Source organism: Desmodus rotundus, chromosome 9, assembly GCF_022682495.2.
Source record: "Desmodus rotundus isolate HL8 chromosome 9, HLdesRot8A.1, whole genome shotgun sequence".
Lineage (NCBI taxonomy): Eukaryota > Metazoa > Chordata > Mammalia > Chiroptera > Phyllostomidae > Desmodus > Desmodus rotundus.
Window position 1 is genome coordinate 48,030,014 of NC_071395.1, and position 14,323 is coordinate 48,044,336.

Genomic DNA, 14,323 nt, shown 5'->3' on the forward strand with positions numbered 1-14,323 from the left:
TACTGTGTCCAGGGGCACAGCTCCCTGCTGTTCCAGCTTTATGATGTCCCCACCTGTTACCAAAAGCCCTAAACTGTCAGACTTAGATCCCAGATTGTGGGCGGGGCAGTCTTGTGACCTTCACCCTTCACTGGGTCACGGAATTGGAGGTGGGTGGTCTAAGACTTTCATCCATAGGAGTCCTGGGCTGACCTCACCTAGCACGCAGTGACAGATTCTGTCGGAGGAACTCAGTGCTAGCGGTGTTGAGACTGACCGAGACAGACAGAGGGGCTGCCCGTGGGATGCACAGAGCCCTGACAACACGAATTTCTCTCCACAGAAGAAAATGAAGTTGCGTGGTACCAAAGACCTGTCCATCGCTGCCGTGGGGAAGTACGGGACCCTGCAGGAGTTCTCCTTCTTTGACAAGGTGACCGGTGGGGCTCACATGTGCAGGGTGAGAGTGCCTGGGACAGGAACTCGTGAGTGGGTCTGGGAGGTGGGGCTAGCACCAGCTTTCCCCGTGGAAGGGACTGTAGGCCATCGTTGAACAGATGGCAGGTCGTGGGCAGGAGATGGCAGAGCTCAGGGTCGGAACCAGGTTTGAGGACACACGTCTGCTGCTCCCCAGCTGTGTGACTTTTCTAAAGCAGGGATCTCGCTGGGGCTCCCACCCAGAGCCAGCGAGATGTCCCGTGCTATTTGAACTGCGGACGGCTGCAAGGAAAGCACTGCCCCGCAGACCACTGCCAGTCACTTTCGGGCACACCTGTGTTGGTGACGTCATGTGCCTAGTGGTGTCCAAACCAGGTGGGAGCCAGATTGTGCCCAGCCTGCAAGGCCTCCTGTATTGTTCTTCCTGCAGGTGCGCAGGGTCCTGAAGAGCCAGGAGGTCTATGAGAACTTTCTCCGCTGCATCGCCCTCTTCAACCAGGAGCTCGTGTCCGGCTCCGAGCTCCTCCAGCTCGTCAGCCCGTTTTTGGGGTGAGCAACACTGCCCCAGGCTCCCCACATGAGTCTTGTTGTTGTAAACTCTGTCCACCTTTCCTGGGCTGTTCTTTCTGAAAAGTGATAGGTGCTTTTATTAATGCTGTCTTGAAGTAGCTGTTGCTGTGGCGATTGTTAGAGACTCACGGGCATTTGTGAGGAAGAACACAGACCTTAGAACTCGTTCTCCCCATGGTGACATCTGCAGTCAGTGCCCCAACCAGGATGGTGACTCTCGGGCACCCCCCCCATCTTTGCAGGTTTCCCTGTGTCTAGCACCCGTGTGTGTGTGTGTGTGTGTGTGTGTGTGTGTGTGTGTGTGTGTGTGTACAGCTCTGTATATACCTTGGGGAGCGGCGTGTGTCCACTACCACAGTCAGGATACACCATGGCTCCAGAGCCACAGGCTGTGTCCCTCCTGCTGCCCTTCCCAGTCCCCCTCAAGCGTCAGGCAACCACTCATCTGTGCTCCGTCCCTAACATTTACAGGAAAAAAGTGCTACATAAATGGAATCATACAGTACCTTTTGGGATCAGCTTTCTCCACCTGGCGTAAAACCCTGCAGATTCTCTTAATGTGGGCTTTTAAAATTCTAACAGTCAAACTGCAGGAAGAACGAAAGGCTGCCCAGCATCCCAGCTGCCTGAAGAGAAACCCTGTCCCGCCGCAGAGCGTGGGCTGCTGTGTGTGGGCAGACCACAGGCTGGGGCTGCCGCTGGGAGGGTGGGCACGTTCTAGGAGGCCAGTGAGCCTTGGGAAAGGGGGCCTGGCCAGGTCCCAGCACAGCCTCCCCCCGCCCCCCAGCCCTGTCATGTTGGGCAATTTCCTTAGCCAGTCTGACCACAGTTTCAGGAAGCTCCATGTGGGTGTTGTGTGCAAGACCCTTAAACTATAATCTGAAATATGAGGAGTGTGCGTTATATACAACGATACGTGTGATCTGTTTGTGCCCAAAGGCAACTCCGAGGGAGGAGTCTGCCTGGCTCTGTCATGGCAGGATCACCATGCCAGCTGTCAAGTAACCGCACACTTTGAGTAGGGTTTGGTGTTCATTTAAACATTAGTCCAGGTGACGCCAGGTGAATTGCTCAAACACCTTCCCATCAGCATGCATGGCTGTTACGTTATGACTCGTGAGACTGTATCCATAGAGGGTGTTCCCAAGAGGGTCTCCCCCCAGGGGAAGAAGACTCTGGAGCAGAGCCTGGCAGACCGATCTGATCTGTCAGGGGCCAAGGGCTAGGACTACCCAACTCTGGCATGGTGCAAAAAACCCCACAAGTGATGTGTCAGGGAAGGCTGTCACTGCCAGGGAAACCTTACTTACAGAGGCAGGTGAGGGCAGGCTGCTCAGCCCTGGCCGCTTCCAGTCAAGGAACGCCACCAGCCCAGCTTCTGCCAGTCTAGGTTTTCTTTTCCAGTGTGTTTCAGGGCTGTCCTGCAAGTGGTGGGGCCCAGCTGGTGACAGTTTTAGGGGACAGATTCACTCCCAAGTGGGACTTTTTGCACATCTGGTGCTAGGTTCTGCCTCTTGCCTCTCCTCCCTGGTCTTGTATTTTGACCATCAATGATCACAGGTATCTCTACGGCGCTATGCTGAAATATCTAGATCACTTCCAGAAAGCCCCAGGAGTGCTGACTAACTATATGTCTTTATTTCTGAAGGAAATTTCCAGAACTCTTTGCACAATTCAAATCCTTCCTGGGGGTGAAAGAGCTGTCATTCGCCCCGCCCATGAGTGACAGATCTGGGGATGGAATAAGCCGGGAAATCGACTACTCATCTTGCAAGCGCATCGGATCCAGCTACCGGGCACTCCCCAAAACTTACCAGCAGCCCAAGTGCAGTGGGAGGACGGCCATCTGCAAAGAGGTAGCTCCCCGGGGCTCACGTCAGCTCGTGTGATGCATTCCCCCGCAAAACCCCTACCACTCCCATGTGCCAGGTGAAAGACTAAATGTCAGTCCTCCAGGTGTTGGATGATGGATGGTGCCGGGACGTGGCAAATACCTGAGCAGAGACAACAGTTCCATGCCCTAGTGGCAGTTGCAGCGCCCGCAGCACCAGCGTGGCATTCAGCATGTCTCTCCATCATTTTTGACTTAGGTTTATTTTGGCTGTAAGTCTGCATAGTCCTGGGCCCACTGCCCTCAGTAAGGCCCCATTTCACTTGGCAGTCGAACCCTCTGCAGGCTGGAGCACAGACTGTTACTGTTACCCAGAACTTCAGAGGGCCTGCTGGGCTCCAGGGTGTGGCTGGGGGTCAGCAAAGAATGGCCTGTGGGCCAGACCCCAGGCCAGAGCTGGCCCGCTGGTTGTGTTTGTCAATAAAGTTTTATTGGCACACAGCCACGCTCTTTGATGTCCCTGTTGCTTGTGGCTACGTTAGTAGGACTCAGACAAAGTTGAGTGGTCCTGGCAGACTGCACAAGCCCATAAAACCTGAAATATTTGTTATCCGGCTTTCTACAGAGAAAGTTTGCTGATCTGTGAAATAGTATGATTTGTTCACCTTGATCAAAGTCATGTTTTCTCTTAAGATCACTTTAAAATTAATGTAACTATTTGTTTGTGAGGGAGTGTACTGTGAAATCAGAATGCTGTTACTACTCGTATGTTTTACACTAGATAACACAGTGAACAGGTCTGGCCATCAGGGCTTGTCGCCCGAGTAACAGTGTTTCCTCTGGCGCAGGTGCTGAATGACACCTGGGTCTCCTTCCCCTCCTGGTCAGAGGACTCCACTTTCGTCAGCTCCAAGAAGACACCCTATGAGGAGCAGCTGCACCGCTGTGAGGACGAGCGTTTTGAGGTGCGTATGCTGGTGCTCCAGGCCCTCTGGGTAGCCCTGGATCCTGGCCCACATAGGGGTGGCTCTCCTCCTCCTCCACACCGCTGCCCTCTCTCCCCTGCTCATCTCCCTCTCTGTCCTGGGATGTATGCTGACCCTGCTTCACCCCTCAGCATCCTCTCGAGTATCAGGGGTGCCAGGGCTTTCCAACAGGAGCAGCTCCGTGCAGGTCTCTTTCCTGCCTTGCTTTCCTTTGGACTGGCTAGGCAATGTATTTGAATTTAATTATTTTACTTACTTTTTATGTGTAACTATTTGAATTAAAAATAAGTTAGCTTAAATTTTTAAAAGATTTTGTTTATTTTTTAAAGAAACAAGAAGGCAGGGATAAAGAGAGGGAGAGAAACCTCAATGTGAGAGAGATACATCAATTGGTTGCCTCTCACACCCCCAACTGGGGACCTGGTCAACAACTCAGGCATGTGCCCTGACAGGGAATCAAACCAGCGACCTTTCAAAGTCCAGGGCTTAATCCACTGATCCACACCAGCCAGGGTTTAAGTTAATTTTTGAAAATTAACTTAATTTTCTGGTGAGAGGGAGGCTGAGGTCATCGTAGAATATCACGTAGCGTGAGAAATTACACAGCAGTCCAGCTTCCCTTTCCCCAGTGGTAACAGCTTACAAATCCCTGTCATGATACCACAGCCGGGTCAGTGACATTGGCTGTGTTGTCATGACACCTGCCCAGTTGGACTGTATTTGTGGGTGCGTGCCTGTGTTTGCATATGTGGCGTGTGTGCGCCTGTATCGTGCATGCACGTGCATTTAGCTCTGTGCAGTTTTCCCACCTTTGGTGGTTTGTGTATCCACCACTGCAGCCAAGATACTGGACAGCTCCTTACCACCGGCACCCCTCGTTCTGCCCTTTGTCCGAACACCTCCCTCCCAGCCCCACCCAGCGCTGAGCCCTGCAACACTGACCTGTCCTTTGTCTCTCTCACTGTGTCATAAATGGAGTTACACAGTATGTACCCTTTGGGGATTGGCTCCCCCTACACATGCCTGGAGAGTTATCTGGGGGTTAAGTGCACACGGGTCCCTTCCCTTTTTTTGCCAGGCAAAACTTGCTCTTTATGCCCGTGAAGGGGGTCAGCCAGTGTTGAGCACCCATGGCTCTCAGTCCCTCAACGCCGAGTCCTGCATTTGTGCCTCCCCTGGCTGGGCCCCAGCCTGATAATCAGCCACACTTGCTCAGGGCCCTGCCTCCGAATGCCTGTCATCCTGAATGCTCTGTCCAAGCAGCCCTTCTCCAGGCTGGGCCCCCCCAGGGCCCCCCTGACCCCTTCCCGCCTTCCTCTCCATAGTTAGACGTCGTCCTGGAGACCAACCTGGCCACAATTCGTGTGTTGGAAAGCGTGCAGAAGAAACTTTCCCGGATGGCGCCCGAAGACCAGGACAAGTTCCGGCTGGACGACTGTCTGGGGGGCACGTCCGAGGTGATCCAGCGTCGCGCCATCCATCGGATCTATGGGGACAAGGCCCCTGAGATCATCGAGAGCCTCAAGAAAAACCCTGTCACTGCTGTCCCCGTCGTCCTCAAAAGGTTTCCTTGGCTTCTTGCCCCCTGGGAGCTCGTTAGTGTTGTTGGTCACAGGTGTCGTCACAAGGTGGGGGTTGGGGCGGGTCCCTAGGGCCTCATGCTGGCTCACTGGGTTTTCCAGTCTTCTTCTTCTTCCTGTTCCCCTCTTGAGAAGAAAGCGTGCGTAACAGTCTGAGTCCCTCAGCCACCCACACGTAATTAGATCTCACCATGAAGAGTGGGACCCATACCACAACTTGCCTTTCACGTAGTAATATGTCTCAGCAGCTTTTCCATGACAGCGAACAGGTGTAAAGTGGCTGCCCTCAGTTGGGTACTGTGTTTGGCCATGGGGGGTAGAGCTGAACAAGGCCCACACCGTCCCTTCCCTCATTGAGTTCACAGTGGAGCCAAAAGCTGCATGGAATATCGTCAGAGGCAGGAGCCAGGCCGGGGAAGAGGTTGGTCCCATGGCAGCGATATTTGAGAAACCATGAAACCAACCCTGTTGGCCCTCCGGGGCCATGGCTCCCAACCTACCTCATTTAGTCAACACAGACAGGCCTGGAGCTGGCTGTCCCCAGTCTGCAGTGTGGTGGCTGGTCTGTGGGAGGAAGACAGACTAGTCCTGTGCAGGGATGACTCAGGTGGGTGTCCCGGGCTGTTCCTACACTCTCCCTGTGCTGAGCCCCTCTGGCCCCTCAGGCTGAAGGCCAAGGAAGAGGAGTGGCGGGAGGCCCAGCAGGGCTTCAACAAAATTTGGCGGGAGCAGTATGAGAAGGCATACCTCAAGTCCCTGGACCACCAGGCTGTGAACTTCAAGCAGAATGACACCAAGGCCCTTCGCTCCAAGAGCCTGCTCAATGAGATTGAGAGTGTCTACGATGAGGTGAGGCCCTCCTCCGCCCGGGTCCCTGTGCCTCTGTCCCAGTGCTAAGGTGGGATTGGAGGCATCGCGCTCACAGGGCTGTGGAGGGGTATAGACGGACATTTCTGCAGCACAGGCACTAGGGCTGGTCCGGGGAGGGCTCCCCCCCCCCCCCCCCCCCGGCCCCGTGGGCCTTGAGGGATCTTCCTTCAGTTGCCTGGTACTAGCGGCTTTCCTTTCTCCACCTCCAGTGTGTTCTGGACAGTGTACAACCCCCGGAGGGAACATCCCATGTGACCTTTGCTCACAGGTCTTCCTACAAAGGAATGTTAGCCAGATTTTAGCAGGGAGGAAATTGAGGCACAAGAGGTGGCCACCTGCCAAGGCCAGTCACAGGAGACCAGAGCTCTGGGCCCTGGGGCTCCCCCTCCAGCACCCAGCAGCTGCGCCATGCCTTCTCGCCAGTCTTGGAGCATCTGGGCTCATGGGCTCTGAACTACAAAACTGAGGCAGGGCTGGCATCTTGGGCTCTGGGAATCTGGACCTTTGAACAATACACACGGGGCGGCATGGCAGGAAGATGGAGTCCACCGGGCTGGCTGTCAGGAAGGTTGGCCAGAGCTCCAGGGAGTGGCACAGGAGGGCTGCTGCTCCCGGGCTGTGCCAAGGAGACAGGCACAGAGTGGCATCGAAGACTGAGCATTTGCGTGGGATGGTCACTTATTCCCCTTTATTTGCCACATAAGCAGCAAGCAGTCGTACCTCCTCTTGCAGTGCAGAAGTTGAAGGCGGAGGAGCCAGCTACTGGGGGGTGCCCTGTCCAGAGTGCATGCTCTTCCGTGTCACCGGGCCTGGGCCCAGAGATCCTTCCCTCCCACCTCCCTCCCATGGGACAGCCTCTCTCCTGCAGGGCCCACCCCTTGGCCCCTGGCTGTACCCTTCAGCCTATCTGATCTCCTTACATGGGACCTCAAAGCCTGAGACACTTCCCCCGTCTATGGGGTCTGTGGCACATTGTCAAATTGGGGGTGGTAATACAGCCCAGCAAACCTGTTGCTTACCACTGAGTTCCTGGGCTGCTCCCCTGGGGGCAGAGAGGGTAAGAGTGTTTGGCTGGTGAGGGCAGGGCACAGTGTGGGAAGCCCCGCCCCTGTGTCCTTCTAATCACTAGTTCTGTTGGAGGAGCAGACTGTCATCACCACCCCCTCACTGCCCTGCCTCCTGCCCCTGCCCTCAGGACGTCCCGCCTGCCGGGATGGCACCCACACTTGTTTTTCCCAAGAGCCCGGGCACCCCCCAGTGCGCTCAGACAGTCTGGGAGAAGCCATTGTCTTAAGGTTTTCTGGGAGAACGATCATTGGCTAAAGACCAAGGGGAGGGTGCACCCAGGGCCATGGTTCTCCAGGTAGAAAGAGCAGACAGCTCACACAGAGATCCTGTACACAGCAGGGCAGCTCGGCCCCCCGAAGCATCGGAGGAGGGCACTGACTTCATTTTGAGGCGGGGAGGCTGCAGGACTGCATGCCAGGGACTGCAGTCCTCTGCTGAGCTGTGTGGGAGGGGTGACGGAGTTGGCTTTGCTCCTGTTGGCCAAATGGCTCAGGTCTCAGTGAGTGTTGGCAGGTAAATGGAAACAGGCAGGTAGGGGAGGCTTGTACAAAGTGATAGGAGGACTGCGGAGGGGCTCGTAGCGGCTGGAAGAGGGAACGAGCAGGGTGTGGGCTAGGTGTGAAGGGCTAAGGAAGGAGAGGGTTAACATGTTAGCAGTCTCAGGCCTTCAAGGTCCAGCTGGGCATCCATGAGTGAATGTGGTGGGCAGAGAGGCCCAGGGGGCACCCTGAGCCTTCCTCACTTCCCTGGAGAGCTTGGAATGGGCAGCTTGGGTAGGTTGGGATTTGGTGACCAGGGCCCGGGTCCTCTCATGTCCCAGTCCTGTGGGCACTGCTGCAGGCATTGGTGGTGGGAGGGACAGGGGTTGGCCCTGTTCTGGTCTTGGCGCTGGGCGATGAGACACCATTAGAGCCCTTCAGCCCTGGGTCCCCATCTTGGGTTCTCCCAGTGGGTCGCTTCTTGCCTGACAACCCCTGTCCCCAGCACCAGGAGCAGCACTCAGAGGGCCGCAGCGCCCCCTCCAGCGAGCCACACCTTATCTTCGTGTATGAGGACAGGCAGATCCTGGAGGACGCAGCCGCGCTCATCAGCTACTACGTGAAGCGGCAGCCAGCCATCCAGAAGGAGGACCAGGGCACCATCCAGCAGCTGGTGCACCAGTTTGTGCCCAGCCTCTTCTTCTCCCAGCAGCTGGACCTAGGGGCGTCTGAGGACTCTGCTGACGAGGGCCGGGGGAGCCCCCAGGGGCAGAGCGTGGACCCTGGTGACCGGAAGAAGCCGGTGCCTGGGCCACAAAGCAGCCCCTCAGAGGAGAAGGTGGCCTCCAGCGAGGGTTCTGCCCCTGAGCAGCAGCAGCAGCCACCGCCGCCGCCGCCACCACCACCACCACCGCCACCACCACCACCACCTCACAAGCCCATGGATGATGTCTACAGCCTCTTCTTTGCCAACAACAACTGGTACTTCTTCCTGCGTCTCCACCAGACTCTGTGCTCCCGGCTCCTGAAGATCTACCGCCAGGCCCAGAAGCAGCTCCTGGAGTATCGGACCGAGAAGGAGAGGGAGAAGCTGCTCTGTGAGGGGCGCCGGGAAAAGGGCAATGACCCCGCCATGGAGCTGCGGCTCAAGCAGCCTAGTGAGTCCCCCAGACCCTGCAAGAGCCCAGGGGTGCTGTGCAGGCTCTGGGAGACGAGTGGCAGCCTGTGTGGGCCCCAGGGTTCCAGTTCGTAGCTTATGACCAGAAATGTTCCCTCGTGTTTTTCTGATTTCATGTGAAATAATTATCTCAGATGAGAAGTCACAAGAACAGTAGTCTTGAACACACCTAGCCCGCCCGACCAGAAGCACCATTTCTGACTGTGGTGCTGTGGTAGGACCAGGAAACCAGCATCGCTGGGTCACAGCCACTTCTTGCCTGTGCTCCCCAGGCATGAAGCTGTGGTCCTTCCCCCAGACTGGGATGCACGGAACTCCTCACTGCCCAGTCACGCCTCCATCCTAGAGTCATGGGCCAACATCGGGAAGCCTGTGGTGGGAGGTGGGGAACACAGAGGCTCCAGATTCACCTGGCAGGGCCCTTGTGGGTACAGCCAGGGTGACCTGGTCCCCGCCCACCCTCAGGTGAGGTGGAGCTGGAGGAGTACTACCCAGCCTTCCTGGATATGGTGCGCAGCCTGCTGGATGGCAGCATTGACCCCACGCAGTACGAGGACACGCTCCGTGAGATGTTCACCATCCATGCCTACGTCGGCTTCACCATGGACAAGCTGGTGCAGAGCATCGCGCGCCAGGTGAGTGTCAAGGAGGCCTGACACACAGGGCATGGCACCTCCCCGAGTCTCCCGGCCAGCCTCCCGCTTTGCAGACGGGCCCTTCCGTCGCTCTCATGCTCCGTGGGTAGCCCGTGTCAGCGCCTTCCTCTCTTTTTTATTTTTTTAGTCAAGACAGAATTCACATAACATTAACCATTTTAAAGTGAACAATTCGGTGGGATTTAGTGCGTGCAGCGTTACACAACCATCACCTCCCTATAGTTCCAGAACATTCCTGTCACCCCGAAGAGAGGCCCCGTCCCCATGAGCCCCCGAGCCCCTGGCCACCCCTAGCCTGCTCTCTGTCTGTGGAGTTCGTGGCCTGGCCCTTTCATCTGCGTGGAGCCACACACTGCGTGGTCTTGCATGCCTGACTTCTCAGCAAGGTGTTTCCACGGTTCATCCGCGTCGTGTCGTGTGGGGGCTTCACTCCTCTTTCCGGCTGAGGCATGCTCCCTCGTGTGGGCGGACCGCGTCGCGATCGTTCATCCATGGGTGCACGCCTGCGTTGCTGCCACATTTTGCTGCGGCTGGACTGAGGCTATTGGTGCTGTGAACATGCATTGGAGCCCCTGCTGACAAACCTTTCCTGACGGGACTTGCCAATGTGTGGAGACTCTTAGGTCACTTTGGGGGTGGGGGGTGGATATCAGTGATGCGGTGATGTTCCCCAGCAGTCAGCATTGTTTACAGCAGCAGAACACTGCTCGCAGCCAAATGTCAAGGAGAGAAAACTACTCATACAAATAAAAACAGCAAAGCCCCAGACAGGTCGGGGGTGGTCCTGGGACAAGGGTCCTGCCAGTGGTGGTTTTCAGTTCCACTTTTGTTTCCTGATGGCCTGCTAAGGCAGTTCCCATAAAGCGGAAGAGAAGCCAGGAAAAGAATAATGTTATTACTCCACCACCCAGTCGGTGGGAACATGCCAGAAAAGCCATTTCCTTCTGGGTTTGAGAAACGCCTTACTGAGGTAGAGCACACACACAGAAAAGCGCCCAAACCTGAGTGCGCAGACCTCGCGTGTGGACAGCCGCCCCCCCCCCCCCCCCCCCCCCCGCCCCCGCCTCTCCTCCCCGTGGGCGCCCGAGGGCTGGGATAGGGTCCCTGCTCTGGAGCTGTGTGTAAATGAGGGGTGTGCCACCTGTCTGGCCACGTCAGGTCGTGTGATTCTGCGACATTCCTTTTTCCTGAGATGCCTGTGGCTCCTTCATCCTGGCCTGTTCCAGGGAACAGGCTCACATTTGGGCCCTGGGAGCAAAGCAATGCTTCATGTCTTCAGGTGGTCGTCTGTGAGTCTCCTCCACTCCCGCCAGCCACTGTGGAGGCTTCTGGTTTCTCGGTGGTTGCACTCCACCTGGCCCAGAGCTGGGGGTCGGATGTCTGTCTCTTCCCTCCCTCCTGGGCCTGGGGAGCAGGGGCCCTGATCGTGGTTTATGTTGCTTTTCCCCCATGGCTCATGAGGTTGGCGCCTTTCTGTTCCTCTGCGGCCGTCGGGAGGTCCTGGCTGTGGAGAGCCCACCCATGTCCTTTGCCACTTTTCCTCACTGATGAGTGCGCGGCTTTTGAGTCTTCCAGTTACAAGGAGATAACCAAAACTGACATCTCTGTTCTGACCCCTCATCCTTCTGTCTTCAGGAACCTTCCCGTTTCCCTCTGCCTGCTGAGCTGTGTATCTTTCCCTCCCTGTCACCGTCCATAATCGTGGCCGCTTTGGCCCGGGTATGGAGAAGCATGCACAGGGCCTTGCACACACGTCCAGGAGGCCAAGCGCTGTACCCCCAGGGCTCAGGGTTGAGTCTCCCCCAATAGGCCACAGCTCTGGGGAGAGCCAGGGTCCACCAGGTCCCACTGGAAATGCCCTGGGCCAGCTGTGCACGGGGCCCTTGCACACTGACATCTGATACCCACCTTGGTGGGATCATGTCTGCACCCTTTTCCTCTCTCTTTTCATTATTACTATCAGCACCGCTTGTTTTCTGTAATAGCACAGTGTTTTGGGGAACCTGCTGTGGGCCAGGCACCAAATGAGACCCACATGTCACTCTGTTCGTGACAGTGTGACACTCGGGGAAGGACTCAAGGTCCTGAGCCTGGCAGCCTGTCTGCTGCCGCTAGTGGTGGCGTGGCCGGCCCGCACCTCAGCTCGTTCTGTTAGTCCTTTCTTCCTTAGCCTTACTGCTGTCGTGTCTGTAGGAGTTACAGTACCTCACTGTGTTTGTAGCTGGAAACTTGGGGAAAATAGCCTCCCTTCCTCCCGCCACATCCAGATAATGACCAACCCCACTTTGGAGCACTTTCTTTTGTGTTCGTTCTGTATGTTTCCCAAACCCAAGCAGGGATTGCTGGTCCTTTCTAGTTTGGACTGGTCTGCTCTGCTTTGAACTGGTTTGCTCTTGTCTGCTCTAGTCTGAGTTGGTCTAGTTTTTTCTGCTCTGGTCTGCTCTGCACCCTCTGCTGACGTCACTCACTCTGCATGGTCCATCTGATCCCGGCCTTCATCTCCCTGTTGTGGACTTCCTATGTCCTCTCCGGGCGAGGCAGGGACTCCAGCAGGAGGAGTGCTCGGAGCCATGCTCACCCCTCCCGGGGGCGCACACCCCAGGCACCCACCGGCTCTCCCTCCCCACCAGCTGCACCACCTCGTGAGCGACGACGTCTGTCTGAAGGTGGTGGAGCTCTACCTGAACGAGAAGAAGCGCGGTGCCGCTGGTGGGAACCTGTCCTCCCGCTGCGTCCGTGCCGCCAGGGAGACCAGCTACCAGTGGAAGGCTGAGCGGTGCATGGCTGACGAGAACTGCTTCAAGGTGAGAGGCCAGCCCTGCTCAACCCCATATGAGGCTGGGGGTGCAAGGGGACCGCCTAGAACAGGAGGGGGCCAGACATCATGCTCAGGCTGGGGGGCAGGACTGGACTGAGACTGGACTGCTGCGGCCGGTCCAGTGACATGCACCTTCTTGCCTGGGCCTCTGGATGCTGGCCCTGGCCTCTGAGGGCACCCCAGGGCCCATGAGGTGGGCACCCAGCACGTGGTCCTTAGAGGAAGGATCTAGGCCCAGAGGCTGTTGAAGGAGGCTCATTGATGGCCTTTCAACGTTGTCCTGTGTCTTCTTGGGCTGTGCTCGTGGCTTCAGGCTTTGCCCCACACCTTCCCTAGGTGATGTTCCTCCAGCGCAAAGGGCAGGTGATTATGACCATTGAGCTCCTGGACACTGAGGAAGCCCAGTCGGAGGACCCCGTGGAGGTCCAGGTGAGGACCATGGCCCCGTGCTCTGTGACTTGTGAGCGCTATGGGGGCTGGGGCGGCTACAGGCACAAGCACAAGCCACACGCTCTCCATGGGGGCCTGAGAGGCTGGAGTTGCAGGCAGCCCCTCAGGAGTCTAGAGTGTGACCCAGTGTGGGAGGGTCAGGTCGCTCTTCCCTAAACCCTGCCTCCTGACTCCTCCCACCTTTGGTGGCTGGCACGGTCACTCCCCTGAGCTGTGTGGCCTCTGCACTCCCTGCGCATGGAGCTCAGGAATCCCAGTCCCCAGCCTCAATCACCAGGAGGACACCTGCCTGGCCCACACTCTGAGTCACATGTTCCACTAGATTAGACATCTTCCCGTGTCTCTGCTTTCTGTCCTTACAAGGACACCAGACATTGGATTTAGGGGCCCACATTACTCCAGTGTGACCTCACCTTAACTAGGTGGCATCTGCAAAGACTGTTTCCAAACGATGTCACATTCACAGGTGCCCAGGGCATAGGACTTAGGCGTGTCTTTCTCAGGGACTCAATTCAATTCAAAAGAGTGAACAGCTCATCCCAATTTACCTAGGACATTCCCAGGTTTTATCACCAAAAGTTCCACATCTCAAGAATTGCTCGTTCTCAGACAAACCATGACTATCGGTCCCCTGACACTTAGCTACATCAGAACCTCTTCATGGGTCAAGCAGCCTGTAACCAAATAAGTAAGGATACCAAAAAAGTAGCATTTCTCTTGCTGCTTTTTTGACCTTGAGTCACACAGCCAGGATCTGTGGACCAGCAGCCCTGCAGCGTCATGTCCGCTCAGGAGCTTCGTGTGGGAGAACCGGGAGGGTGTGGTGACACTGGGTGCCCTTGCCCCACTGGGAACAGGGCCCACCCGACGCTCCGCACAGCCACGGGGGCTCCCTTCCTTGCACTGCTTCAGGACTCTCCGTATAGGAAACTCTTCTCAAGATGAGTGAGGGGGGAGGTCTGCATACCCTGCATCTTCTAGAAGTTTCCAGCTCATGTCTGGAGGAGCCTGTGGCTTTCACAGGGCGGTGAGCAAATGAAGGGTCATTGGACACTACCAGCCACGCCCACCTTGGACCTGTGTGGCCCCTGCCAGCCCCACCTTTTGTTCACTCCCATCTCTGACTTGGTTTTTCTCTCTTTCTACTCTGTGTCCTGATGTCCACTCCTGGATCCCACTTCCCTCCGCATGGGCTCCCCGCTCCCTTGTGGACCTAACCACACGGTGAACAGGTCATTACGCAGCAGGGGTTTCTCCAGTTCAGCACACAATGCCACAAGTTACCACATCCTGCCCCAGCAGCAGTTGAGGGTCCCTGTCACACACACGGTCTTCCACAGCCAGGGTGGGGTGCGAGCATCTTCCCTGCGGGCCCTGAGCTTAGGGTCCTGGCTGAGAGCCCTTTGTGTGGGAAGTCACAG

The 14,323-nt window shown here is 56.6% G+C and overlaps 1 protein-coding gene across 1 annotated transcript in view; it reads left to right on the forward strand.

Annotated features, from left to right (window-relative positions):
* Positions 1-14,323, forward strand: part of SIN3B (SIN3 transcription regulator family member B) — a 36,224-nt gene that overhangs the window by 18,941 nt on the left and 2,960 nt on the right. Inside the window, exons 7-16 of the mRNA XM_045195724.2 lie at positions 323-412; positions 848-966; positions 2,636-2,843; positions 3,667-3,783; positions 5,130-5,368; positions 6,050-6,233; positions 8,307-8,958; positions 9,444-9,613; positions 12,265-12,438; positions 12,789-12,881. Coding sequence (XP_045051659.2) covers positions 323-412; positions 848-966; positions 2,636-2,843; positions 3,667-3,783; positions 5,130-5,368; positions 6,050-6,233; positions 8,307-8,958; positions 9,444-9,613; positions 12,265-12,438; positions 12,789-12,881 — 2,046 coding nt within the window. The remainder of the gene's footprint in view (positions 1-322; positions 413-847; positions 967-2,635; positions 2,844-3,666; positions 3,784-5,129; positions 5,369-6,049; positions 6,234-8,306; positions 8,959-9,443; positions 9,614-12,264; positions 12,439-12,788; positions 12,882-14,323) is intronic.